General features: G+C 38.4%; 1 protein-coding gene across 4 annotated transcripts in view; it reads right to left on the reverse strand.

The window, feature by feature from the left end:
- The window catches only part of rapgef4a (Rap guanine nucleotide exchange factor 4a), a 40,200-nt gene that overhangs the window by 12,970 nt on the left and 866 nt on the right, over nt 1-26,364 (reverse strand). The window contains exons 2-15 of one of the 4 annotated variants that reach the window (XM_085135549.1): nt 23,534-23,676; nt 23,350-23,438; nt 22,685-22,831; nt 8,991-9,063; nt 5,638-5,699; nt 4,600-4,650; nt 4,420-4,526; nt 2,900-3,021; nt 2,618-2,801; nt 2,454-2,538; nt 1,895-1,955; nt 1,682-1,758; nt 1,417-1,563; nt 291-406 (exon numbers count right to left, since the gene is read on the reverse strand). In XM_085135549.1, the coding sequence (XP_084991675.1) occupies nt 291-406; nt 1,417-1,563; nt 1,682-1,758; nt 1,895-1,955; nt 2,454-2,538; nt 2,618-2,801; nt 2,900-3,021; nt 4,420-4,526; nt 4,600-4,650; nt 5,638-5,699; nt 8,991-9,063; nt 22,685-22,831; nt 23,350-23,438; nt 23,534-23,676 (1,464 nt within the window). The other 3 variants (XM_085135551.1, XM_085135553.1, XM_085135552.1) reach the window with 3 other exon arrangements.

Genomic DNA, 26,364 nt, shown 5'->3' on the forward strand with positions numbered 1-26,364 from the left:
TAATCACAAGTTCAAAAGTGACCATGAAAGGATCACTCCTGCAGCAACCTGGGATAGTCATGTGATTGGACAAATATATTTTTTAAAGGTTCATACTTATTACTTCAAAGAAAAAGGATGGCTGAAACAATTTTAAATATTTTTAAGTATCAAATTTTCTTTGCTGTTAAATAAAAGCAGCAACTTAATTTATATTGTAACATGAAGACAGTTAAGGATACAAGTTTAACAGACAACTGCCAGAAAGTACAGCTCTGCATTATACATGCATTAGTGGTGGGCACATTTACTTGTAATGAGAGGAAGAGGATCCCTGGACAGATGTTCGACTGCTGCTTAGGCTCTTCTCTAACACCAGAACGTCCTGACCGTGCTCCTTCAGTCGCACGGTGTTGGCTTCCACATCCTTCATACAAATAAACACAAACACAGTAATGCATTTACTATGGAGACCACTGACCTATGAAAATGTTGTTTCAGTTTATGAAGTCATGTGACCTGATCGACCCAGGTCACCAGCCAGAGGTCACATTTAAACAGTGTTAAACAGTAGTGACGTGTTTGCCAGTACATAAGCAGCTTTGTGAAAATGTTATTCATTAGAAATGTAGCAGCTATTATATGATATTTTAAATTTTTATACATATTTGGATATTTTACTATAAATATATGCTTTTTAATTATTTTTTTTCTTATTCTTATTCTTATTATTCATTCCCTATTTTATTTATTTGATATTCAGAACCGTCATTGCACTATTTTGCATGCATAAACTATCTGTAATACCAGATACTGTATTTCTGGCTAAATTTCAGTGCAATTTTTTAATTGGTTGTGTATAAGCATTTTTAATAGCATGTTTAATACATTTAATGTGGTCCAAAGAAGCAAATGCAGACCTAATATGATATTCTGAAAATCAATCATACACGTTTAACAACTTTAATAAAATTTGTTATAAAAACATGCGATGTCACTTAGTTTTCCAACACGACTACAGCATTAAACAGTTGAAGGAATGCATTTTAAATGTCAAAGTTGGAAAATCAGTCACTACATGTGTAATTTCAACACATTTAGATCTGCAGACCATCACTACGTAGTTAATCTAGAAAAAAATCTCTGCTTCTATATTCTATTTCAAGCAGGAAATCTATGACGTGCCAGAGCTCCCAGATGTTAGCTTCCACAACGCAAGTTTACATCCACACCTAATTAACCTCAAATTAGTAAAAGAGGTCATTATCAACATATTTCATATTTAGTGGGATGATTGAGCAAGTGGGTGCAAAGGGCTGGCATACGATCACAAAAGATGCATTAAATAACTTTTATGGATGCATTACTACATTTTTGCCAACAGAGGGTGTTGGTGCTTTTTCATTGTTAATGAGATGAGTTTAAACAGACACTAACCCTCAAAATCCTGTTAAAGTCCTCCTTGTCGACTCTCAGGAAATGACAGTTGTCCTCTCGCAGGACAATGGAGGCGGCGCGGGGGGCGTCGTTGACAAGCGCCAGCTTCCCAAAGTCGTCTCCTTCATGAAGAGTGCAAACAACACCCTGTCCAGGACAGCATACTGATCAGTTACTGGGTGATGAATCAACGTCCCGGTCAAAGCAGTATAATCAGTTTGACGTCTCTAGAACTAACATGATTTCACAAGAGGAAAATACCTACTTTTCCATAGATGACAACATTGACTGAGCCCTTTAAAATGATGTACCAGGATGTTCCCTCCTCACCCTGATTGAACACTAAGGGAGAGAAGATTTGATTTCCTATAGGCTGTCCTTGTTGAAGTAATACTGATTGTGTGCTGAGCAAATTCACTCATTAATCAGCATTAACAATGCATCTATTACACATTACTATTTTTATCAGATTACTTACATACTGTTCCTGCCTTTGCATGGGACTCAAAGATCAGCACTCCGGCCAGCTCTCTCTTTACCTGCAGAGGAAGATCAGGAGGATCAACATTAAGAGAAAGCAGCCAAAATAACAGTAAAGGCATGCTGTATGTGTGCAAAGCTTAATATTCCAGCTATTCAATGCAGCACAGGTGTTTAAAATATTTCTTTAAAACTGAATGTGAGTGAAACGCACAGCAGTCCTCACATCACATATCTTGTTTTTTGGTTTGACTGAATCCGAGCAACAAGACAAATGGATGATTTTAGTTGTAGAATAATCCCCTAAAGCTATGCAGTACATAATTGATGCCTTGCTTATCCAGCATGTACGTGTAAGTGTTCTTGGACAGGATCAGTGAATGAATAACGCAAGTTTTCATCTTTGCATCATTTTTCTTCACTCTCACCACTCAAATGGGACCAAAAGGTCTAATGAGCCAGATATGATGTTTTTCACCAGGAGACAGACGTAATTTCAATCTGTGCATTAAGAGAAGGAATAATATGGTCACATAATCCAGGTAAACTGTACTCACAGTGGTGGAGAGGTGAGACAAGGCCTTAATATGAAGCAACTCCTCATAAATGATCTCCAAATCATCCGCTGTCCTTTCAGATGGACTAAAAGACAGAAGATGAAAGAAGTCATGAAACAATCACCCTTTTTATTCCTTTACTGATTTCTGCTTCAGATTCTTACGGTTTCCTCAGGATCATCCTCAGATGGGCATCAGGCCCGATCTGCGAGAGAAGCAGCAAGGTATCCTGTAGCTCCTCTTGGCTCTCCCTTCTTTGGTCTTCAGTGGGGAAACTGGCATCCTCCTGTTCATCGTCCAGAAAGCGGTAAAAAAGGTACTTGTCCTGGAAGCTCAGCTCCTGGTCCACTGCATCACAGAAACACAGCGCAGACAGCGGGCATTCAATTTCAAATCACTGAATCGCGCGCTGCACACGTGCAGACAAACATCACACAGAGCCTCACCGTGGTTAAGAACACCTTCTTCCAGCAGCACCTGCCACATGCCTACAGCCTGAATGCGAGAGTGGACGCATGAGCTCTGCTGCAATTGCCAGTCAACCAGTTCTGTCCCCACACAACACCGCCTAGGAAAGACAAATGCCTATATGAGCTCCTACATGGCTGAGCAGGTACAAAAGATCACTTTGATTTTCTGTTTGTTCTGTGTTTTATGAACTGATTTCCTTTTTCATGATTTTCTGCAGTTATATTTTATTCTCTTGAAGTGCAAACAGGGCTTTGCTATAAAAGAGCTTTTACATTCAGCCGCTGTCTACAGCTTGTACTGATAGATGTGGTAAATAAAATTGAATATTATGTAAATACATTTAATGTCTTCATAACAAACAAAATTATGATGATTTATTAAAAATAAATATAACTGATGATTGACAACAAACTATAAACGCAACACTAAGACGTGGTGAACCTTTACATTTACACATCAGGCAAACACAGTTCAACATTATCATTTCTTTGAATCCACTAATGATATTTACTCACCTTTTAGCTCTCACCAGATAAATCTACCTGGCTGCGTGTGTTTACTGCCCTTTTTGCACCTGTCAGTCCAAAATAAGCTCCAGAACATGTGGTGGAGCCTATCCTAGCTGTTACTGAGGGGAGAGGCAGGTTGGCAGTCTATCACGGGGCTAACACAGAGAGAAAAACAACTATTCACACTCACTCTCCCACCTATGGGCTATTTAGAATCACCAAAATAACTGTGGGACTGTGGGAGGAAGCTCGAGTACCAGAAGAGAACCGATGGCCACCCACTGGCTGGGTTTTCATCTGTGCCCCTCTGGTTACAATGCAGATTAGAGTTTTGAGATTTTACCATAAAGTGTTTTCACACCTGCACAACAACCCTGATCTCTTCTGAACATTACCTGGTGAAGCTCCTCAGTCCAATAGCTGTCAGCTCTACTCAGGCAAAACACCATACTAAACCATCTGAAACTGGCCAAAGTTCATCCCACACATCCCAGTTTTTGATGTTGGATACTGGCATAAATCCTTAATGTTCTTCAACTGCTTTCTTTGCTTTTAGAGAGTGATAAAAATAGAAAAAAAAATAATAAATACACTTTGCTTGAGTGTTTCCATTAAAAAGAAAGGGGTGCCAAATGAAGCTTATGCATAAGTTCAATAAGGGGTCTCACATCTTTCTGTTCCCAGGTGTTGCCAGCTAAATCTAAGCTTCACATCACTTCCACTTTCCCATGCCGTCAAGCTGTTTGTGACATCACTGGTCTAGTCCAATCATCTTTCTCCCGGCCTTCTTCAGGCTAATTCACACCGCGTACTTTAAATCTTAAATCATCTCCACCACCAGCATCTAAACCCGGGGGGGTCCTGCTCTATTCTCTATCACCGCTGGGCTTCTGTTGAAGTCTAACCACCAAATACCTCTATCTAAATTCTCTGCATCAGTAAATTATGTTCATCTCTGTCTAATGATCTCTCCTTATTGAACTAACCTGTACGTCTTCAAATGGTACTTCCTGTCTCTGATCATGTGAGGCGCCCTGGAGAGGATGGCGTTCCGGAGAATCTGCCCTGCACGGAGGATCTTCTCAGAGGGGACCTGTCCGGTAGAATTTCAGTTAAATCTCAGCACACTGTGGAGTCACACTGAGTGCAGTGATTGTGTTTACTACCTGAGAAAAGCATTTAGGGTGGGGTTTGGCTGGACTTTGAATGAATGACTTCTGCAAAATAAAGTGAAACATAAAAAAAAAAACGAGAGGAGGTGAAATAAAATGCCTCATGCATGACACTGAAACTCAGGATCTACTGATGGCATTACACTGAATCTCACAAAGTGGGTAAAACTGAAGGTTCGCCAAAGAACAAAACAGTCCAGTAATTTGCGATAAAATACATCGGGGAAGAAACAATGTGTCAGCGAGACAAGTCCAGTCTGGTATTTTTCCTCTCACTGTGGGGCCACAAGATCTCATCCTTGCTGTTACTGCATGACTCAGAGCTGACATTATGATTTTATTGCATTCAAATTTGATTTTTATTTCCTTTTTATTTACTTTCCATACCGTTCCGTTAGCAGAGTCTTGACTGATGCATTCAGTTGCTTTAATGGGACACAGATACTGTAAATTACAGTATGGGAGTGCTTTTTTGTTGTTGTTTTTGATTTTTCCAGCTGAGGATGGCCACGGGGTGGGCTGCAGGACTTTGACATTTAAAATGCATTCTGAATGCTTCAGAGAGCAGTGCAAGTCATGCATTTCTGTGAAAGCTTTAAAGCCTCATCATTTATTTACAAGACATTAGACCACTCAGTTGCCAAAGAAACTGGGCTTATTTATATATGTTATAGTAAATTAATTCTGTCTTTGTTGGTTACATAACAAGAATGCACACTTTCAGTTTCTCTTTTTATGTAAGAGAGCGATTGTGATGTGGCTAAACTCCATAAGTGAACAACGCATGTAGTTCTATAAATCTGCTGTTATCATCTCAGTGGTCAGGAAATGACAGCAGGAGAGGGGACAGGAACTGTCCTGGATAGAGACGAGAAATCCAGTCACTGTGTTTATATTTAGAGCAACTTTAAACAAACTTCACATTCCACACTTATTTCTGTGCCCCACTGAGGAGGTGAGCAACAGTACAGGATGCTCTTGTGGCCTCATAAAATGAAAAGGTTTCATCCTAAATAGAGACAGAGGAATTACCTTATTCAGAGGTTTGGAGACAACAAACGAGTTGTTGCTTATGTTCTCTTTGTTAGGCAGTCCTGGTGGGGAAAAACAGAGGATGTATGTTAGTCATGAAGGATCTGTAAAGATCCTGCAAAGCTGCAGAGAAAAAAAGACTTTATAATCACTGAGATGTCTGCTAAAGTTATAATTAAAACACACACACAAGAAGCTTTACAGGGGAATCAAATTTACTATAACAAAAATCAATTAATCCTTCAAAACAAAAAAGTTGCATATACTGTACATGTTCTGTTTTTTAATTAAAAATTGCATCCTGAATATTCAGTGGTGGTGTGAAGGTTCTCAGTCACCTCCACCTCCTCTCATCCGAGAAGCTTCTGAAGAATGAGAGGTGAAACGTCTTCAAGCAACTCAAAGAAGTCCAGACGCTTTTCTTTCCAAGCTCCTTAGAACAGCGGTCTCCAACCTTTTTTGCGCCATGGACCGGTTTATGCCCGACAATGTTTTTCACGGACTGGCCTTTAAGGTGTCACAGATAAATACAACAAAATAAAACTAGTACCGGTACTGAAAAAAAGAAGATTTATTCATAACACACGTGAAAAGACCCAGGAAAACCAAGTTAACGATAAAAACGATAACAAAATAACGTTGAAAACCAATAAAAACCCTGAAAACCATACATTTCACACCTGAGCCTCAACTCTCGCGGCCCGGTACCAAACGACTCACAGACTGGTACCGGTCTGAGGCCCGGGGGTTGGGGACTGCTGCATTAGAATATTCAATGGTCATTTTCTTATGCTGAATAATTAGGTTCCTCCATAGACTCTGTAGAATAACTGTCAGTGGTTTGAATGTCAGACTATGTTGGCCTGCATTACTATACTTTCTTCATACTATTTCTTTTTGTTGGACCACCCTGACTTCAGAAGTGCCTTCATTACTCATGGCATACATTCAACAAGGTGCTGATTTTGGCTCATATTGACACAATAACATCACATAGTTGCTGCAGATTTCTCAGCTGGACATCTTTGATGTTTTTCCAGTTTTGGTGACGCTGTGCAAACTGTAGCTTCAGTTTCCTGTTCTCAGCTGACAGGAGTGGCACCACTGTGGTCTTCTGCCGCTGCAGCCCATCTGCTTCTGTGTTCAATGTGTTACATATGCAGAGTTGCTCTTCTGCAAACCTTGGTTGTAACACATGGTTAATTGAGTTACTCTTGCCTTTAAATCAGCTTGAAGCCGTCTAGCCATGTTTCTCAGACCTTTGGCTTCAACAAGGCATGTTTACGAAGAGAACTCCAGCTCTTCTACTGACCATTCTCTGTAAACCAATAGTGTAAGTTGTGTCGTTTCTGCCGCTTCTGAAATACTCCAACCAGCCTGTCAAGAACCAACAACCAAACCACGTTCAAAGATGTCTTGAAAATATCTACATACCTAAAATTGTATCTCATTGTTTCATTTCTTTCTACATTTTATCTGCTCTACTGCCAGCGTGCAAACAACTGTCAAAAATAAAAATAAAAATAAAAGTACTCACTTTTAGTACAGGATGGAAAAATGTTTACATCCTAACATTTTGTGAACAAACGCCATACATAGTTGCTTTTACAGTTGACATCATGGTTTCTGTTTAATATTAATCCTTAAAAAAATAAATTTCCCCAAAGTTCTCCTCACCACAAGTGCAAAAAAGAGTGAAAAACACTGAAAGCACAAACATCTTATATAACCTACTGTATACGTAGTTCAGCCCGGAGGATTTCTGCATTTTATTGAAAGCTTCAGCAGCAGAGAGGGTCATTGCATTTCATGCTAACATTAAAGACATGTACCAGCCTTGCACGGCTTTAGTATGAATTATATTTTTCATGTTATGTGTTTGTATAGAATTTGTGCATGTTTACAGAAGTTAACACATCTGCCCATCATTCTGTTTGCAAAGCTGTGATATAAGTTCATTCATCCAGGAATGTAGAGTAAAGTGAAAGTTAAACCAAGTGTTGGTCATTTGCCAGGAAAGAAAAATGCTGTTTCTGAGCAGAAATATTTTCCATTGTAGTGGCCAAACAAATGCATGCTTAGGTGGAGTGCATGACTGGAGTGAAGGAAACAATGCTGACCTGTTAATAACAAAGTGATTTAAAAGCGCACTGTAAGAAAACAGTTTAAAACATGTTTAATTCATTTGATTTGCTGTGACAGTAACAAAGCAGCTGAGCCTCTGCACAGGAGAGTGCTTCAGCCTCAAGCCGCCAGTGCTTGTGTGACTTATGTGTTTCTGCATCCGTGCATCGAGTTCAGGCTGTAAAACCCCTCAGTACTCAACTCTATGCTGCAAAAATACTCAAACCCCAGCTCTTATATTGCTGCAACAAAGCATGCAGCAACCAAAAAGGCACATCCACTTTTAAAAGCTTCAGTAGTTAATCAAATCTTAGCTTTAGGGAAGTTTGAGGCTGGGAGTTCTTTACAGAAAAATCTTTTAAAAAGCATTTTCTTTAAAATATGTCCATCATCATTAAAAATACATAACAATAGACAGTGACCCCAGTGTTGGTAAATCAGAAGACTGTGGATTTATGGACTGCCGTTCATCATTTTTATGATACGTGACTTTGAAGCAAGTTAAGTGCTCTGTTTGAGCAGAGCAAAGTCAATATCGAGTTAGGTTGCAACAGAAAAGCAGAAATGATAGTATCAGCCTCGACACAATGCCAGAGGTTCCAACAGTAATGGAGTTAGTCAGAAACAAATACAATAATAGATCCTTTATATTCGTAGGAGCAGAAAAATTGGTTGTTTGTAAAAACATTTATAAAGTCAGAGGAGCCATTTACTGTAAAATGAAGAATTTCTTCTTCATCTTGATAAACTCTGAAGACAATCAACATACTAACACTGAAGTAAACTGAATCAACTTGAGGACGGCATGACAGCCGAGCAATTAGGAAGCACATCAGCAGTGAGTACTTTTTTTCTGCCTGTACTCTTGCTCCATTTCATTTAGTGAAACAGAGGCGCCCTTTCTCTAAATTTCCTGTCTCTCTACACCGTCGGCCACAAAAATGTTTTATCATTTGTGACATAAAAGCTGCTGAAAGTAAAACAAATCCACAAGCTTTTAAGACTATAACCATCTGTACAAGCTACTGTGTTTAAACGTGTCGGAGCATCAGCATTTTACAGTTGAATGTTAGGATGAGACTTCATTCAAAGTTCAGTGAATGCTTCAAAATCACAGGACAGGCTGTGATTTTGAGGCATTTGTTGAATATGATGGCGTAACCGCTAATAATAACTGACAAAGTTAGGAATGAAATATATAGTTGTTAGGGCCAAACGAGGTCACTTACTGTCTGCGTTACAACCGCTTTCCATGACACCATAGGGTGGGGCGAGTAGTCCAGCCATACAGTGATGATATTTCTATAAAAATAAAAGCACATACCAGTTACACTTATAAATAAAATAATGTTTAATGTAAAATAAATTGTATAATATATATAATATGTATCAATAGGAATCAAATAAATGCATACAGGTGGAGTCAATCCATCATTATTACACCAAAACTGCAATTAAAATATACTCTCGATGGCCTTTATTTAGCTGCCTCTGACTCATCAAGATGGCTGATGATCTATGGCAGCAAAAAGATCACAGTAACTGAAAAAATACTTAAATGTGTCTCAGGAATCACTCTAGGACTCAAAAATCTATACTTCTTAAATGTCTTTCCATGTTCTTTATCTCCCTCTTTTCCAGCATTTCCCATCTCTGCCTCTCATTAATGGCAGCACAAGAGGAATAGAAATCACCCCCACAGTCATCACTTGTCTCTAGGCTGTGTGAAAAAAAAAAAAAAAAGTAAATGAGGGTTTCGGGTGTCTGATGATATTTCATTCTTATTAGTCCTAACATGCAAATGTAAGAACGGTTCAGTGCATAATTATTAAAAATAGGGGAAAACCCCATACAAATACCTCCTGTATGTTGCATATTTCTTTTTGCCAGTAAGTACATGTCCATTAATGCTGTTCCAACTGCAGAGAGCCACAGAACAAGCACAGCAAGACAATACAAGTGTACTTCCCTTGCACCATAATTGTGTCCTGAGGCAGCACAGATATTACATAATGAACATCATACTGCACCCGTGCACTTACAAATGCAATGTTTATGACACTGGAGCACTAATAGGACACTCCAACAGTAACCAGCGAGACAGTTTTTTTCAAATTCAGGAATAAAAAACACTAAAAAGGTGCATAGAATACCACCTTCCCCATTTAATTCCAAATTATTTCTGTGGTTTTTAAACTAAAACTGTTTTCCTAGCAGCATATTACTGTACAAAATGTGTTTAGCCAGCTTTGGAAGTAAAGTATAGTTAGATGGTACAGACAACTACCTTTTAATAACGTACACTTAGCCAGTCACACAGCAGTAGCTTGATGCATTTAGGCATGTAGACATGGTCAAGGAGACCGGCTAAAGTACGATCTGAGCATTTCAATGGGGAAGAAAGGGGATTTAAGGAACTTTGCACATGCCGTGATTGTTGGCGGAAGACAGACTGAAACTCCAGAAACTGCTGATCTGATGGGATTTTCCCACACAACCAACTCTAGACTTTAAAGATAATAGTCTAAAAAGAGAAAAGATTCAGTGAGCAACAGTTCTGCTTTGAACTGATAGGAAGGCAGCAGTAATTCAAATAAGCATTTTTAACATGCAATGTATGCAGAAGAGCATCTCTGAAAGTACAGCAGAAGACCACCCCAGGTCTATACACAGTGTATACCTTCTGATGGCTGCTTGCACCAGGTTAATGTGCCACAAAATTCAGATTAACTCAGGCTTTATTTTTGAATATGACAATGATTTCACTGTGTGTGAGTCACCTCCATAGTCAACGGAGCTTCAATAGAGCACCTTTGGGATGTGGTAGATTCTCATCATGGACATGCAGCTGAAAAATCTGCATATCTGAAAATCTCTGAGGAATGTTTCTTTGTTGTTCCACAAAAAACTAAAGCATATCTGAAGACAAAATTGGGTTGAACTGGTACTAAAAAGGTACAAATAATAAAGCATTGAGTGAGTGTGCATTTGTTATCGTATTTTAAACTTTGTCAATCAAATAACGAGATCTGCATACATAAATACATCACTCCAACACAGCTGATTGTTAAAATTATATTTTCTTAATAGGAATTTGCCAAGTAGATTGGCAACTCAAGATTAATATGGGGTGAAAGATGAACAAAAACTGATTATGTGCTGCAGCCACTGCGTACTATGTCAATAAAAAGCTGATTGAGGACCACTTAGTGCCAGACCAATTTTCCCTACCATCCTATCTTCTGGTCAGTGGAGACTGAATGAAGGCAAGAACTCTAGAGACCTTTGTTCGTCTGATGGCAACGTACTCAGAGGTCATGCTTTAAACTCAATTCTGCACTCTGAAGTCAGTTAATCACTTAAGCAACCCCTCAGTGGCACACAACCTTTTCCCTCAAGCCTTTTAGATATACCTCAGCGGCCTCAGGTTGTAACTTGGCTTGTTGCTCACCAAGATACTAAAAGGTATAAGCTCTCCAAGCTCCGGTTTTGATAATGTGTCTGCTGTGAACATGCAAAACAAGATATTTCATTTTTAATTAATCAATGCAAAAGCAGTGATTCAGTCAGAGTCTGGCAATTCTATCAATCTCGACTGACAATTAAAGGATTTAGGATTAAACTGAGGCACGCATGAACAAATGAACTCAATCCCTCTGAGCCAGTAAAGCCATGCTCCCTGAGGGACTGAATGCAGCAGATGGGATGGGAGCGTTGTTTTCGAGGGGGATTAGGACCGCTGTCAGGTGTGTAAAAAGCAATCAGTTTCTATTTTATTCGTAATGACGTCTTTGACTCTTGTGACACACAACATGATATTTTCTGCAGGGAATTGTTTTAATACCAGCTCACTGTAACCTGCCATGTTTTCAGGACTGTCTAACCTTTTGCCTGTATAAAAACTGTCTTTGTTTTATTTTAAAACATCAGGCATGTAATAATAAAATCTTTTAAGTCATTAAAAAAAACGTTTCTCACTCGGATGTCATTTTTTTATCATCATTCTTCATCCTGGTTTGATGGTATATTAAATGAAAAAAAAACATATTCATTTTTTTCATAAAAGTCTCAGATGAGAAAATTAGTTCAAAATGTATATCATTTTCTTTTATTTAATAAATGTTTTTTTTGTTTTTTTTTTTTGTAAATGCATCAAATAGTAATAACAGTTAGTTGTGGTTTTGCTTTTAAAAATCCATACTCTCATGTTTACGCTCTTTTAAGAAATAGTAAAGCTGCGGATTCGTTTACCATACTGCAAAGGGAACATTCAAAATTGACATTTGTTATTCCTTTGCAACAAGTTAAACAAATAGTTAGACAGTTATATTTTTAATGTATAAAAACACAACATAAAACAATCTAGTCGGTATCTTCTGGAGAAAATTAGCATTTATAAGCCAGACATTAGAGAGGCAACAATCTCGTCGAGGCGTACTTCCTGAAATGTCAAACTGCTGCTTAACTGAAATGAATCAGTCTGATTATTCACTCACTGGCCTTTATTGCTTTCATCCAGATTAGAAGATTATTAGAGCATCAAATCAGCTCGCAGATCAGCTAGACTAGTTAAAACTGCAGCTATACTACAATTACTTTGATAAGTAGATTTGGCACAAAAGCCATTTCTGACATTTTATGAGGCTTGTTTATTAAGATGTCTAAATGTGCCTGGAATGCTCCTCTGAAATGCTAATTCAAATATTTATTTCTCAATAAAATAACAACAGCATCTGCTGCTCTGTGGTCTGCCAGAGTCATCAAACTCACCAAACTCGCAGTAACCCTACTCAGCCATACCTGCCCAGTCTAACTGTGCCTCTCAGACATTACCTTATTCCTAAGACTGAATTTACAGCCAACTTCAAATCAGCCTTTTTGTTCATTTATTATAATTAAAGTCCTTAACTTTGGTAGGTAACTTGGATCCAGAAATCTTTCAACCATGACAACATGGACACTAACAATACTCAGGTAGGCTTTGGCCTTTAAATGATGCTTGATTGATTCCTCTCTTTCTTTTCCCCAGTCAAGTCTGTCCCGTATTTAGCAGGTTAAAATAAAATAAACAATAAAAGGCGAATCAAATAGACCAATACGGTAAGGCTGGGTTGGTCGATTTGGTAAAGTAAATCCGTTGGGCATCTTTCTTTGCCTTTAGACAATAATTCTGATGGCAAAAGAGCCAAACGGGACAGGCAAATAAATAAATAGATAAATAACATATCTGGAGATACATCCGTTGCCGGAAATTTCTTCTTGTTAAAATTGAGTTTTTCCTTCCCACTGTCGCCAAAGTGCTTGCTCACAGGGGGTCATATGATTCTTTGGTTTTTCTCTGTATGTATTATTGTAGGGTCTACTTTACAATATAAAGTGCATTGATGCGACTGTTGTGATTTGGTGCTGTATAAATAAAACTGAATTGCATTGAAAAAAAAAAGATGCTTGATTGGCACTCAGGGGCGCATACAGCACTACACTATCCACAGCAATTACACCACAAAGTGAACATGAACCACCTTTCATGTTGTTTACAACAAATTGTGATCAAACTATCCAAATGTTGTAGCAGAAATTTTTTTTCTAATCTTCTAACGTCCAAGTTTGGTGAGCTTATATGAATTGTAACCTTAGTTTCCTGTTCTTAGCTGACTGGAGCCTGGTCTGGTCTTCTACTGCTTCAAGGTTTAATGTGTTGTGCTTTCAGATATGATGTTCTGCATATGTTGGTTGTATCAAGTGTTGCTGGCAAGTGTTATAACAGCTGTAAGCATTTTATCAATTCGCCTTTGACCTGTAACATCACCAAGCTATTTTTACCCAGAGAATAGCTGCTCAGTGAATGTTTTCTCTTTTAAGTCCATTTTCTGTGAACCCTGATGATGGTTGTGTGAAAGTATCTTTAGGAAGGGAGAATGTACTGGTTCAAGTTTTTAACACAGAGTCCGTATTAGGACTCACAGGCAGTTTGGAAAATAACATCCACACTTGTACTTGAGCTGATTCTGACAGCATAATGTACAAAGCATCAATTAGAAAGACCAAATAAGATATGCAAATCAAATTATCCTTCACAGTTTGTCATTAAGTCAGCAAGCACAATGGATTAGTCAGCCCACAGTTTTTGATTCAACCCTTTATCCAAATGAATGACTGTTTTATTTCCATGACTAAATTCATGAACTTTTGCTTAAAGCAGATCAGTAATTTTACAAATACTTCAAAACCAAGAATGATGCTGTTTAAACTGATAGCAGAGCAGACCAACACAGTCATGAAATTATTATTTACAATTATTTACAGTTTTGGACATCAAACATGGTGAAATAGGACTTTCATCCAAGACACTGAGGTGTAAATTCAACATGGGAATATTGTTTTCATCCCTTTTTTTCTATTCATTTTTACAATTGCATTTCACTTACTGTTAAGTTTGGTTTTTACCTTTGTGCAAAAGCTCTATATTTCATAAATATTTCAAAAAATTGCAATGAGAAAGAGCTCGTCGTTGGAGTCGAACGCTCGGAGTAAAAGCAGAACTATAGATAATAGATCTAAAAAGTTCAACTCAAAGAGCAGCTTAAAAAGGTCCCCTTTTCAACCTGAAGTATAGAAATGAGGTATAAACATGCTTCAAAAATATGAATTTACTCATTTGAAGTAGCATCTTCAAAGCTGAACCCAGAACAAATGATGAAGTTCAAAGAATTATAAATAATAAAAAACAATGTTCCTGAAATTTCTGAAAACAAAAGGTTCAAATGTAATGTTTGTCCACATTCACTCTATAGAGACTAAAAGTGAGCAAATTTCAACAGAAAAGGTAATCTTGCACTTCTGAGCAATGCCACAGATTAACAATAGTGAAGTCAAGATTTTTTAATTCATTTTGCATCATAATCTCTCAGAGAGGATCACTACTTTCATTTTTTTTGTTATTTTGTGTAAGTGTAATATCTAATATCACCTTTGGTGATTGCTTGTTGTGCACATCTGACTTTTTTTTAAAGAGCCAAAATTTAGATTTCCATTTGCTCATCTTAATTTGTTAGGAAGGATTCAACCAGAAAAGGTCACAACCATCCAAAAACACGGTTCAAACTGTGTTACGAGCCACGTAACGCTGTAAGCGTCACGTTAGCTAGGAGCGTGTAAGTATAGTGGCATCTGAAAGATCAAATGAATAAGCCTGGATGTGCTCTTATACATCTCTTAACCCTGTTCTCTTATGATATGTCGTTTTATGTTTTTCCATATGCATTAAACAACTGAAAAAACTGTCACCGTGATATGAAAATTGCAAAATAAGCATCTAATGCACAAAGGTGGTGTACTTTAAAGAGATGACATATATGGTTTATATTATATATGTCATAACAGCAGATCAGTGAAGCTATTAAACGAGTCATCTCAGTGCAGTCTCAGTTCAAGTTCCTTCACGGTCTTTCACGCTTGAGTACGTTACTGCGTTGTGAGCATCACCGTGCATGAATGCACGCCTGTATTTTGAATAATTCACAAGAAATTACATAAGCAAACGTAGTGCAAACTGTTCTGAAAGTGTTCAGCAGTTATTCTGAATATTTATAGGGATGCTTTGAGTTAAAGGGAAACCATTTAGGGAAAACCCTCCCAAGAGCTTCATTTCTGCAGTAATAGATTTTCTTCCAAACTAAATTCAAACCATGAGGTAGGACTGAAAAAAGTAAATTTAAGCTTTTAAACTGAACATTCAGGTTATCCTCATATATCTAAATTTGCCCTGGTAATTACAAGGTAACTATCCTGCAACTAGAAAGATAAATTTCTATGAAGCATTTTTCATTTCTACATTTTGTTTCAAATGCAACAAATCAATTTGATCGCTGGAAAGCTTTGCAAATGTTACCTAAAGATGCTATCAGAGTCCCATGCAGCCTGCTACTGAAAGCGTTGCCACGTTCTCTTAATCCAGATGTTGGCAAACACTCCAAGCATGTATGCCTGATTTTAGGATTTCCAGGGTATCAAGCAGTCAGTCGCAGGTCACAGTCAGCATGGTCCAGCAGGATCCAGCAACGCCCTCAAACTGCTCTCAGAGCAGTGCGAGCAGACCGTGTCAGCCGGAGAGCTCAGCAGTGTGCCAGTCAGCTGCTGACTTCTTCTGAGCAGCAGTTGCTAGGTGATTACTCAACTCCAGTCACCGAGCACACGGGAGAGCATGCTCAATCTCTCCCTCTCTCCCTCTCTCTCCCTCTCTCTGTCACAAGCTCAAGCTTATCTATTCACACAATCCTGCTCATTTTCAGCATGGCCACCTTCATAAAGCAAGAGCAAAAGCGAAGTGAGGCCAGTCACAGACAGGATGCGAAGACTAATGTTCAGGAAGCTAAAACTGACTGCAATGAACTGCAGATGTGCCAATCAAAGCTGAATTGTGGTTTGATTTTTATTTCAAGTAAAGTCTAAAAATGGATGTTTGGATGTTTGGATGTTTTTGTCAGCAAACAGAAAAAGTCTTGTGGCTTTGCACATTATGTGTTCTACCTGTAAAAGTACCACCCTGCTTCTAGTTTGTCAGGTGTTTGACATCTACCAGTATATATTGAAGTATATACTTCAATATACTTCAATCAATATTAAGAAATTAAAGAGTGAAATAATTGAAAAATACTTTAGAATACCAAGAAACTATGAATACAATATAAAAAACAACTTTAATTAAAAATACATAGGTAGTACATGCTGAATGAGTAGCATAGGCTGCTAAGCTACACCCAATACTAAGTAATATAAAACAGTTCAGTGTTTCCAGTTTAGTGCACTTTAATTTTCCACTGAAAAATTGTGCCAATCTTTAAACAGAATATGACTCAGTACAGCTGTGCTGTCTCATAAAACAACAGCTTTTTGCAGTTAAAACAGAGTTAAAACACTGCTCATTTTTGTATTTTGGCTTTCTATGGTTGTCTGACATATGACATTAAAAATGTGTGAGTTGACAGTTAATGAGTTGTTTTTATTGCATTTCCAGAACTTATGTGTGTCTTATAAAAGGCTGAAGAAGTACATAAAAACTGTGCAGCACAGACACTGAGCCAATCAGTTGTGTTGTGTTTTTTCGAAAAGGAAAAAAAATGTTGTTTTGCATATTTCCCGGTGTAACTTATCAAAATAACCCAATTCTAGCTTCATATTCCCAGTAGTAGAGATACATAAAGATTTAAATTCATATTAATGTCCCTGTCAAGAACAGAGAAAATCTGAATCTTATCTCTGACTTTGTTACTTATCAGAGCCACAAGACAGCCATATTGGATTCCTGGAGGTGATTATTCACACTATTAAGTGTTTAACCTATATACTCACTGGCCACTTCATTAGATACACCTGTTCAATTATTTGTTAACACAAATATCTGATCAGTCAACCACATGGCAGCAACTCAACAACACGATTAAGATGACCTGCTGAAGTTTAAATCACATTTTTAGAAGGTCCCAATCTGGGATGTCTCCTGTAGGGTGTGGTCAGAATTTGTCATGAACAACATCGAAGCACAGATCCATCCTGCCTTATATTCTTTAGGGCACATTTTGAACCTAAATCATACCTGAGATTGATTGACGCACCCATGACATAGAGTTAACTATATTCAAATTGTGCAAATGACAAATCTGCAGCAACTGTGTAATGCTATGATGCCAATATAGATCAAAATCTCTGAAGAATGTTTCCAGCACTTTGATAAATCTATGCTACAAATATTTAAAGCACTTCTGAAGGTAAAAGAGAGTCCCCATTAACTAATGAAGCAAGGTATAACTAATGACATGGCCAGGGAGTGTATACAAAGAATATATCATCAGCAAAGTGAAAAAGTAGAAAGTAAAAGAAGCCAGAAAGCAAAATACTACACCAAGTGTCATCTAATGGATGTTTATTTACTTTTAAAATATTTTAATTATTAATTAGTCACATCACGTCTTATCTCTCTTAATCCAACAAAGACAACCAAGAGTCATTTTACTTATTTATTAAGTATTTTGTCATTTACATTCTAATTTCTCAACATAAGATAATATGAAAATACCTACAAATTTAAATAGTTATTCAGTTTCTACAGGTATTGATATTGAGAAGAAAATGGGATTACTAATGAGAGAAGGTGCTGAAACACACCGAGAGAACAAAAATGGGCTTAGATTCTGCAACAACTTCAAGAGAATTTTGCAAATGAAATCATATTTTGATTTAACAATCTTGAATTTGAATTAATACAGGCTTGTACTGAACAGGCAATAGCATACATTATATTTTGTAGCTGCTAAAGACAGTGGAAGAAGAAGATATCCCATTTTTCTTATTTTCCCCTCATGTCACAAATTTGATCTGTATGACTATGTGCCTTAACTTGCAAGTTTAACTGAGGTCGGGGACGCTGGTTGCATTACTCTGCCTTGCAATTTGGCTCTGTTTTTGTGAATTAAGAAAAATAAGCAGCCATGCTGGCAGTGTTATCATAGTTGGTTGTAAAATTTGGTTTGCCGTAAAAAAATAAAAATAAACGTGTCTCAACAAAGTCAACAGGGTTCATCCTCTTGTCACAATGACTGTGATGAGTCAGTCAGCCACATTGCTATCCACGGAGCAATTCTTCCAGTCTGGCTGAATAGGATTACAAAGATCAGCAAGGGCAGCTGCAGCTTCACAGGTGCTGTTTTATTTTACAGAAATTCATGTTGCAGGCTTACGATGATGTAACAACTCTGGGCGGAGATAAGGCAATTATACGATGTTGATACAATCTTCCTGCCCTTTCGTTGCACGTATCCGCCGACCGCTCCTATCAGAGGATATATGTGGCCTGATTTTTCCAACCTCCCCCTTACCCAGTCCTCAGACCCTAGAGGGCATGTTGCATCCCTGCCACTTCCTATTCATCACTTTTTTCCACGGGTTGCACACCGGGTTGCTTCTATAGACTGATGATAATGACATACCAACCTCCCTGCTGGGCTCAGCGACCAACAGACCTGCCCTAAGGATGAAAACACTGCACATATAAGCATCTGTAATTCCATTTTACTCAATATACTATATGTTGAGTGTGCACATGCCTATAAAACTCCCTTTGTCAGATTTGATAGAAGATAACAAAGCCTTCCGTCCGGGCGGCCCGCAGGCTGATGTGATTGTAATACAGCCGCCTTGCCACCCAACAAGCACAAATTACAATTGTGTTGTTTCAATCACAGTGGCCATCGGAAGCAGGAAACAAAGTAAAGAGTAAGCTGATGACCAGGCCGTCTATGCTTCAGTCAGCCTCCCTGTGTATGCTGAGCTTGGCTCATGTCTGCTGTGTTAAACAAACAAGCACACGGACAGCTTCTGTCACGTGCCGAGCTACATGAAAGGCGCTCTCCGTGCTCAGACGATTCAGCATAAGAACATAAATATTGAAATTGCACGCATGGGCGCTCAAGCTTTAATATGCATAGATGTCATACACCAAGACATACAACATTTTAAGGAACAAATATGGAGCAAAGTGTCTTGTTAACATTAGCTCTGTGTAGAAAACCTTTCTTTATATGAACTGGTGAAAAAAACCTGAACCTTTGACCCCCTGTGGACCAGATGTTGACGTAATTTATCATCATCTGAAAGACCATTTCACAAGACAACCATCATCAAAACACCAATTGAGATAGTATATATTTACCAGCCACTTTATTAGGTATATCTGTTCAACTGCTCCTTACTGCAACTTTCAAATTTGGAGGCGACTCATTAGATTTGCGAATGTAGACATGGTCAAGGATGGGGGCAAAAGGTGGGTCAAGTGACACTAAACGTGTCACAGTTGTTGGTCCTAGACGACTTGGTCTGAGAGTTTCAGAAACTGCTGATCTCCTGGGAAGAAGACCATACCAGGTGCCACACCTGTCAGCTGTAAACAGACAACTCAAGCCAAAATTGGTACACTGTGTCGAGTTCTGATGCAGTGGGTGGCAGGGTAAAAAATTTGGTGTAAACAACATGAAAGCATGGATCCATCATGCCTTATATAAGTGGTTTTTAGGCAGGATAACATGTCATGTAATAGATTTGAAGGCAACAAAGGTGGTGTAACCTTGTGATGCTATCATATCAATATGGACCAGAATCTCTGAAGAATGTTTCCAGCACCCGGTTGAATCTATTCCACAAAGAATTGAGGCGCTTCTAATGGAAAAATGGTGAACGGTGAGTGTACTTTATAACTCCAAGTGACTTCCGGAGACTTGAAGAATCAATGTGCTAAGGCACGTCAAAGTATTTTCCCAAATGCATTTACTATGTTACGTTTATCCAATTTGTCACCTCTCTGTAATTCTTTTATTTACTGTATTATTCAAAACAGAAGATTGAAACACCTACAGAAAAAATACATTAAATTATTCACAAGTATAATCATAAATAAAGCTAGTGTTGTTCTCACTCTTGCAAAATTTTCTAAGACTGTTTGGCCAAAGGCAAGGGGACAGTTCTGTGTGGTAGGGAGGAGGTGGTGGTGGAGGAGGTGGTGGTGAAGGAGGAGGCGTGTAGCTTTGTTTAAATGCTTCCTTTGGCTCAGACCGGAGCAGGTAATATATTTCCTTTAGCATCACTCTTTTCCCATCTCCTCACATTAGCTGTAATCAAGCTGTATTCTTCTTTTCACCCAATCTTTCAGGGGCTGGAAGCAGTAAGAACACTGACCTCATGCAGCTTAACATTCATCAAGCACCACAGAAAGCAATTCAGCTTAAATTAAGACCCTGTGAAGCAGCTGAGCTTTATCTGCAAAAGCAACCATCAAGACACGCAGGAAACTTAGAGTCACCACAGCACATCAGAAGTGACTCACACAGTCTGATGTCTGATGCCACCAGTAACAAGATACACCTTAAACAATCATTCAGCACTGCAGTAAAACTAGGAGGAAAAAATAAGCACATATGCCTGGAAGAACATTCAGGCGAACTGTTTGTATGACCAACAAACTGCAAAATACTGAAATGATTATCTGTCTCGATTGTGTGAATTTTGACCGCAGTGCTGCTCAGGTACAGGCTGGCTAACTCAGCACATCTAATAATAGAAGATTCATGTATTGATGCTAATGCTGAAAATCACTTTTCTGTTTTTTTAGATGAAGTTCTGTACAAGAAACATTGCAAGGACGGGAGACATCTCAGCGTAGGACAGGATCTCATTTAGAGAGCTTCAACTTTAAACTACTCATTGTCCTTTTTTTCCTACACAAAAATACCAATTACCTTGAGAAAATTTTAAAAAGCCTCAAAATTACATGTGCAAACTTACCACATTAAAACCATAATGAGCACTGGAGAACTCAGAAAAGTGCCTGGTAAGATCCTTGCCTTTTAACAGCTGTAGCTGTGATGCTGCAAAATAATAGTTACAAGCCCAAGTCTTAAAGTTAGATTTAAACACTTATACTGTAATATTATTAGTTAGAAAATACAAGAATGGACCGTCACACAAGCAACAAAGAGGACCAAGGTTGAGCACAAAGCATTTCAGTGCCATTATCTAAGGAATGTATCTATCGTGGGTGTGACGCCCTTCACAAACCTTGAACTTAAACCTGAGTTTGAAACTGGAGCTGTGGGGAACTCTTTCCAAATCTAGACAGTCATTAATTTTAAAAAATCAGAAGCCTCGACAAAATAGTATCTGTTTATCTTCATGCGCCAAACAGCATCTTCACCATCACTTTGCAGTGAGTCTTTATATTAAGTAACAAACAAGACCAGAAAGATCCAAGAGTGAGATAAGACAATCTGGACACCAGATACAGAAGCTCGAAAATCTAATTTGAGACGAACCGAACTGAAGAGGTCGCCCGGGGGCAGAGGTGAAATGTGTATCCCCGTTGAACTTCCACGTGAGCATATACACAGCCAAATTAAAGTATCCAGCCACACACAGCTTCTGATGGCCAGTGTGCTGGAACAGACACACAGCCCATAACTTAACCCGCTGATGCCCTTTGGTCCCAAAGGAAATGGGCTGTCTCTCTCTCAGGAACCCAGCCCAGCTGAGGGGGAGGTGAGTGACGAGAGGAACTTCTACACAGCATGGCACCCACCAGCCCACAGCAGCAGGAGACAGAAAGATGAGTGAGATATTTCTGACTGAAGCGGTCCATGAACATTATGTTTGTCTTTAATTTACAGAACAGAACAGAAAGTCATTTCTTACAAGTATTTAAACGTTTTATACTGAATGTTAATGCCCAGTTTTATACTTACACTGAATGACTGCTGAAATGATGCTAGTGTGAGTGAAAACACAAGGCTGGAGAGAGTTTTTCCTCAGAGCTACACTTCCATCTAGTGGTCAAAAGGGATAAACCAACCGTTCATAAGTCAAAATCAGACGGAGCACTAGCAGAAGGTTACAGTAAAAGAATTGGACAGATTTTTCCTCCAGAGGCCCAACAATAAATTCATAACCCAACCTTCACTGATCCACAGGTGGTGTACACCACCTACGCTCTGGAGAGCGCTCAGCTCAATTCGTCACAGTTTTCAGATTTAACATTTCAGCTGCAACAAGAACAGGCTAGGACAGGTGGCTGTTCTCTGACTTTAAGTAGCCCCCTCAGTTACTCACAAATTAAATGATAACTGGAAACCAGCGTGTGCTGCCTTTGAGCTACCCACTCAGCTGATAAGGCACTGCTTTGTCTTCAAATGATCAAAAGCGGTCTGAATTTTCTGTTTATCACTAAAATGAGAGAAGTTAGTTCCTATGGACACATTTATTCCATAGCATTTTCAAATCTTAGTTTGAGACTTTGATGTCTGAGATGTGCCACAAATCGTAATGACCCAGATAATTTCTGTATTCTGCAACAAGTATAGATGGAGCAAAACAAGGCACATACCTCCCACAGAGACCTAAACTCCCTCTGCTCGATGCGTAGGAGCTCACTGAATTCCCGTGTAATGATGGTAGCATGTCGGGGAGTGTTATCCAGGATTGACTCCCCAAAGGCCGTTCCCGTCCCCAGTGTGCATATAGTAACAGCATCCTACATGAGATACACCAACATCACACACATTCCTCTTAGATCATTCCTTAATTGGGATTAAAAACTTTCAACTAGATGAGCATGCTGTGAAGTTCAAATGTAATATTCTTAGCAAATGAATTAATGCCGATCGCACAACTCTCAAAGGTTAAAGGAGAACTCCTGAGCACTCTATACACTCAACAAGATACAAACATATCACTCCAGTAAGGACCCAGACAAATAGGCTAATGTGTGCAAAGTTCCACTGTTAACAAATGCTCATCTAACATTTATTTTTAAAGTCTGATGAATTTCAGGTGGAGCTTTGCTTACAAAATTACCGAGATCTTCACAGAAAGAGTAATTTAGCTTTGGGTCCAAATTTGGAGCATTAGTGTGTGAAGCTAAGATTGATTAAGATGAGTGTGATCTTGTGTGATACGCATGAAAGAAGAGAGCGATTTCTTTTAATTATCAATTACTTCATCTGCCTTCATTTTAATCTGGGGCTTTATGTAATGCTCGTGAAATTATACCTGATAACTTGATGTCTCGGACACCTTTACATCCAGTGAACCTGAGAGAACAGCATACCAGCACGTGCCAATATCTCCTTGTCGAAATACTGGGAAGAAAAAAAAAACAGTTTGAGAAAATAAAATAAAAATGGATGCACCGTCTTGTCCTCAGATTAGTTTCAGAGCTCGCATTTTCACCTACTGGTGATGCCTTTCTCCAAGCACTCGTAAAATCCGCACAGGCATATCTGCTGCAGCAAACTGGGGTGAAATCTCTCAAAGGCCTTCACATTTTTCAGCTGTGCCAGGATTATGTCAACATCTGCCCCCGAGCGCTCTGCTGGTCTGGAGAAATACAAAGAACAGCGTGATGTACAGTTAACTAAAAATCTACATGAAAAGCTAACTGCAGAGCTGCAGAGCCTGCATCATTCAAAGCAACTGAACCATTTTTTAAGTAAAGTTTACTTTGAACTCTGAAACACGAAGTTCTGCAGAAGACACCATTAAATTCTCGCACTGTACTATTCTATTTAACAAACTTGAAAGTCAATATTTGGTATGACCACATTTATTCTTCAATACAGCCTCAAAATCTCTGACAAATTCTTTGTTGTAATTAAGTAGTCGTTGGTAATAGTTTTCCAGGTTTCTCAAAAGATCTTGTTTGCATGTTGGACAACTATTGCTCAAGAGCACTTTAAAAATTAAAAGAAAGTCTCAAGACACTTTCATGGGTTATTTTGAGCTGTGGATCATGCAAACCTATTTTAACTGAGTCCAGGAATAAAAATATAGCAATTAACAGAATATGTACTCTTTAATAAAAGCACACCAAAATTTTGTTTGAGGCTATCTTTCACATCTGTCTCATTTAGAACAATTTGTTTTTATTCAACAGTCAGATTTTTGTTGAACCAATAATTTCGTTCCTCTCAAACAATAACTGTCAATTTCCCAGTATGCACGGCTGCTGCATTCATGAGTTGCATTGCAGCAATAAGAAAGGCTTTATTTGCAAAGTTGCACAGACCTTAGAGTAAAAATTTATTTTGTCCTTTTATTTAAATTGAAAAGCCTGACCCAGTTTTGACTCTTGCTCCATTTTTAGTGACACGTTCAAACTGAATATCATTTGTTATTGCACTAATCCCTGCACTGAATTTTTACCTCTCTGTTCTGTGCCTGTCTCACGTTTGTTACACTCAGTCCAGAGCCTCTGATGTAACTTGTGGGTGGATGAACTGCAGCTTACATCACCTTTGAAACAAGGTCCGGCTTTTTAAAAAAGTGAAACCAAACATTATCAATAATTCAAAGATGGAAACAACCTTTGTGCTTTTGTTTTTTGAAAATGTACTGCTCTATAGTTTTACAATACACTAAGTAACAGCTTGCGAAAAAAAAAAAGACTTTTCATCGTGTATTCCCTGGAAACCTTTAACCTCACATTATGCCTCTATAATTGTATGTACTCCTTGATAAGACCCTATGTTCAGCAGTGCAGCCGCTTTGAATGTATTCTGTTTTTCTACCCTGCATTATCATAATCAGAATAAGGCAAGAGAAAGAGAGACTGAGAGAAAGAGCGAGATGTGTGGGAGCCTGACTTTCAAAGCCGGTGTCTGTTTGAAAACTGACCTAGATGAAAAAAAAAGAAAGAACAGAGAAAAAAGCAGAAAGTGCCAGTTTGACGTGCAAGTGAGAAACTATTATTTTCATCATGCAAGCTTGTTACAATTTGTACAATGCAAACAATGATGAATCTAATGACCAGTAATCCAACCTGAGATGTCAAATAATGAGCGTATGACACAACTGCTTTTTTGTCTTCACCAATCTTTTCCAAACTGTCAAATAATCAAGCAGTTTGGATAAACTTAGATGTCTATCAATGTAAAAGTGTCAAATGAATGATAGGGTGACTCATGGATGCTGTCTGCTGTTTGGAAAAGGTGAGTCACCCAAGAACCATTTGACTTGAGGGACACAGGTGGCTACAAGCAAGCAGAGGATATTACTGTGTAAACACGTCTGGCACCCTCCGTCACTTTGCTGTGTGTAGCTGTTGTACTTTGGACCTTTTGATATATGCTGCACCCCTTATTGTCATCATCCTGTAGATCAATAGTAAGCAACACACTAACACCTGATCTGCATCCAGTATATACTTGCATATTGGCCAAACTGTCTAAGCATGTAAATGTAAAAAATAATGTGTAAAAAAACAACAACCATGCAGTAAGAATTAAGAGATAGATAGATAGATAGATAGATAGATAGATAGATAGATAGATAGATAGATAGATAGATAGATAGATAGATAGATAGATAGATAGATAGATAGATAGATAGATAGATAGATAGATAATCTAATATTACAGGTCCCTACAGAACCACGGGGTGGTCGGGGTGGCCGTGGCCAAAACAGACTAAAGGGACACATCTCTCTGATAAAACCATCAACACAACAAATGGTGAAGCCAGCCTGGCTGCAGTTTTTCTGACTTCATAGTGTACGAATTAACACATTCACCTAACAAGTGAAAGATCCCTGTTTGATCCAGCAGAAGATAGAAAGAGTCAAGGAGGGGCAATCGTTAAAAAAACTCTATGAGGTTAAACACGCAGAGTTACCTGCTGTGGTGACTGTTTGTGAATAAGGGAGCAGCAGAAAGAAGCAGTACTTTATATGAGTCCTCAGTAATACTTGTACATGGCTGCCATGTTGGCACAATCAAGTCATAAGAGCACAAGATTGAAAAGTTCCTGCAGCATTATGCCAAGCAGAAAAAAGATTTTTGCTACCTGAAGGACTCCAATATAGTTAATGGTCATAGCTTGGCCACTCTTGCAATAATCCTCTATGTCCGCCTGCATTCAGCAATTTCATTACTGCTCACGCCAAAAGTTGCAGAACAAATTTCTCTCAAATAAAAAAGTACTATACATTATAACTAACTATCCATGACACATATTAAATATCTTTTAATGTCTTATTATAATGATATCAGTATTTGATCTTTGATCTTC

The sequence above is a fragment of the Neolamprologus multifasciatus genome, chromosome 16 (genome assembly GCF_963576455.1).
Source record: "Neolamprologus multifasciatus chromosome 16, fNeoMul1.2, whole genome shotgun sequence".
NCBI classification, from domain to species: Eukaryota; Metazoa; Chordata; class Actinopteri; order Cichliformes; family Cichlidae; genus Neolamprologus; species Neolamprologus multifasciatus.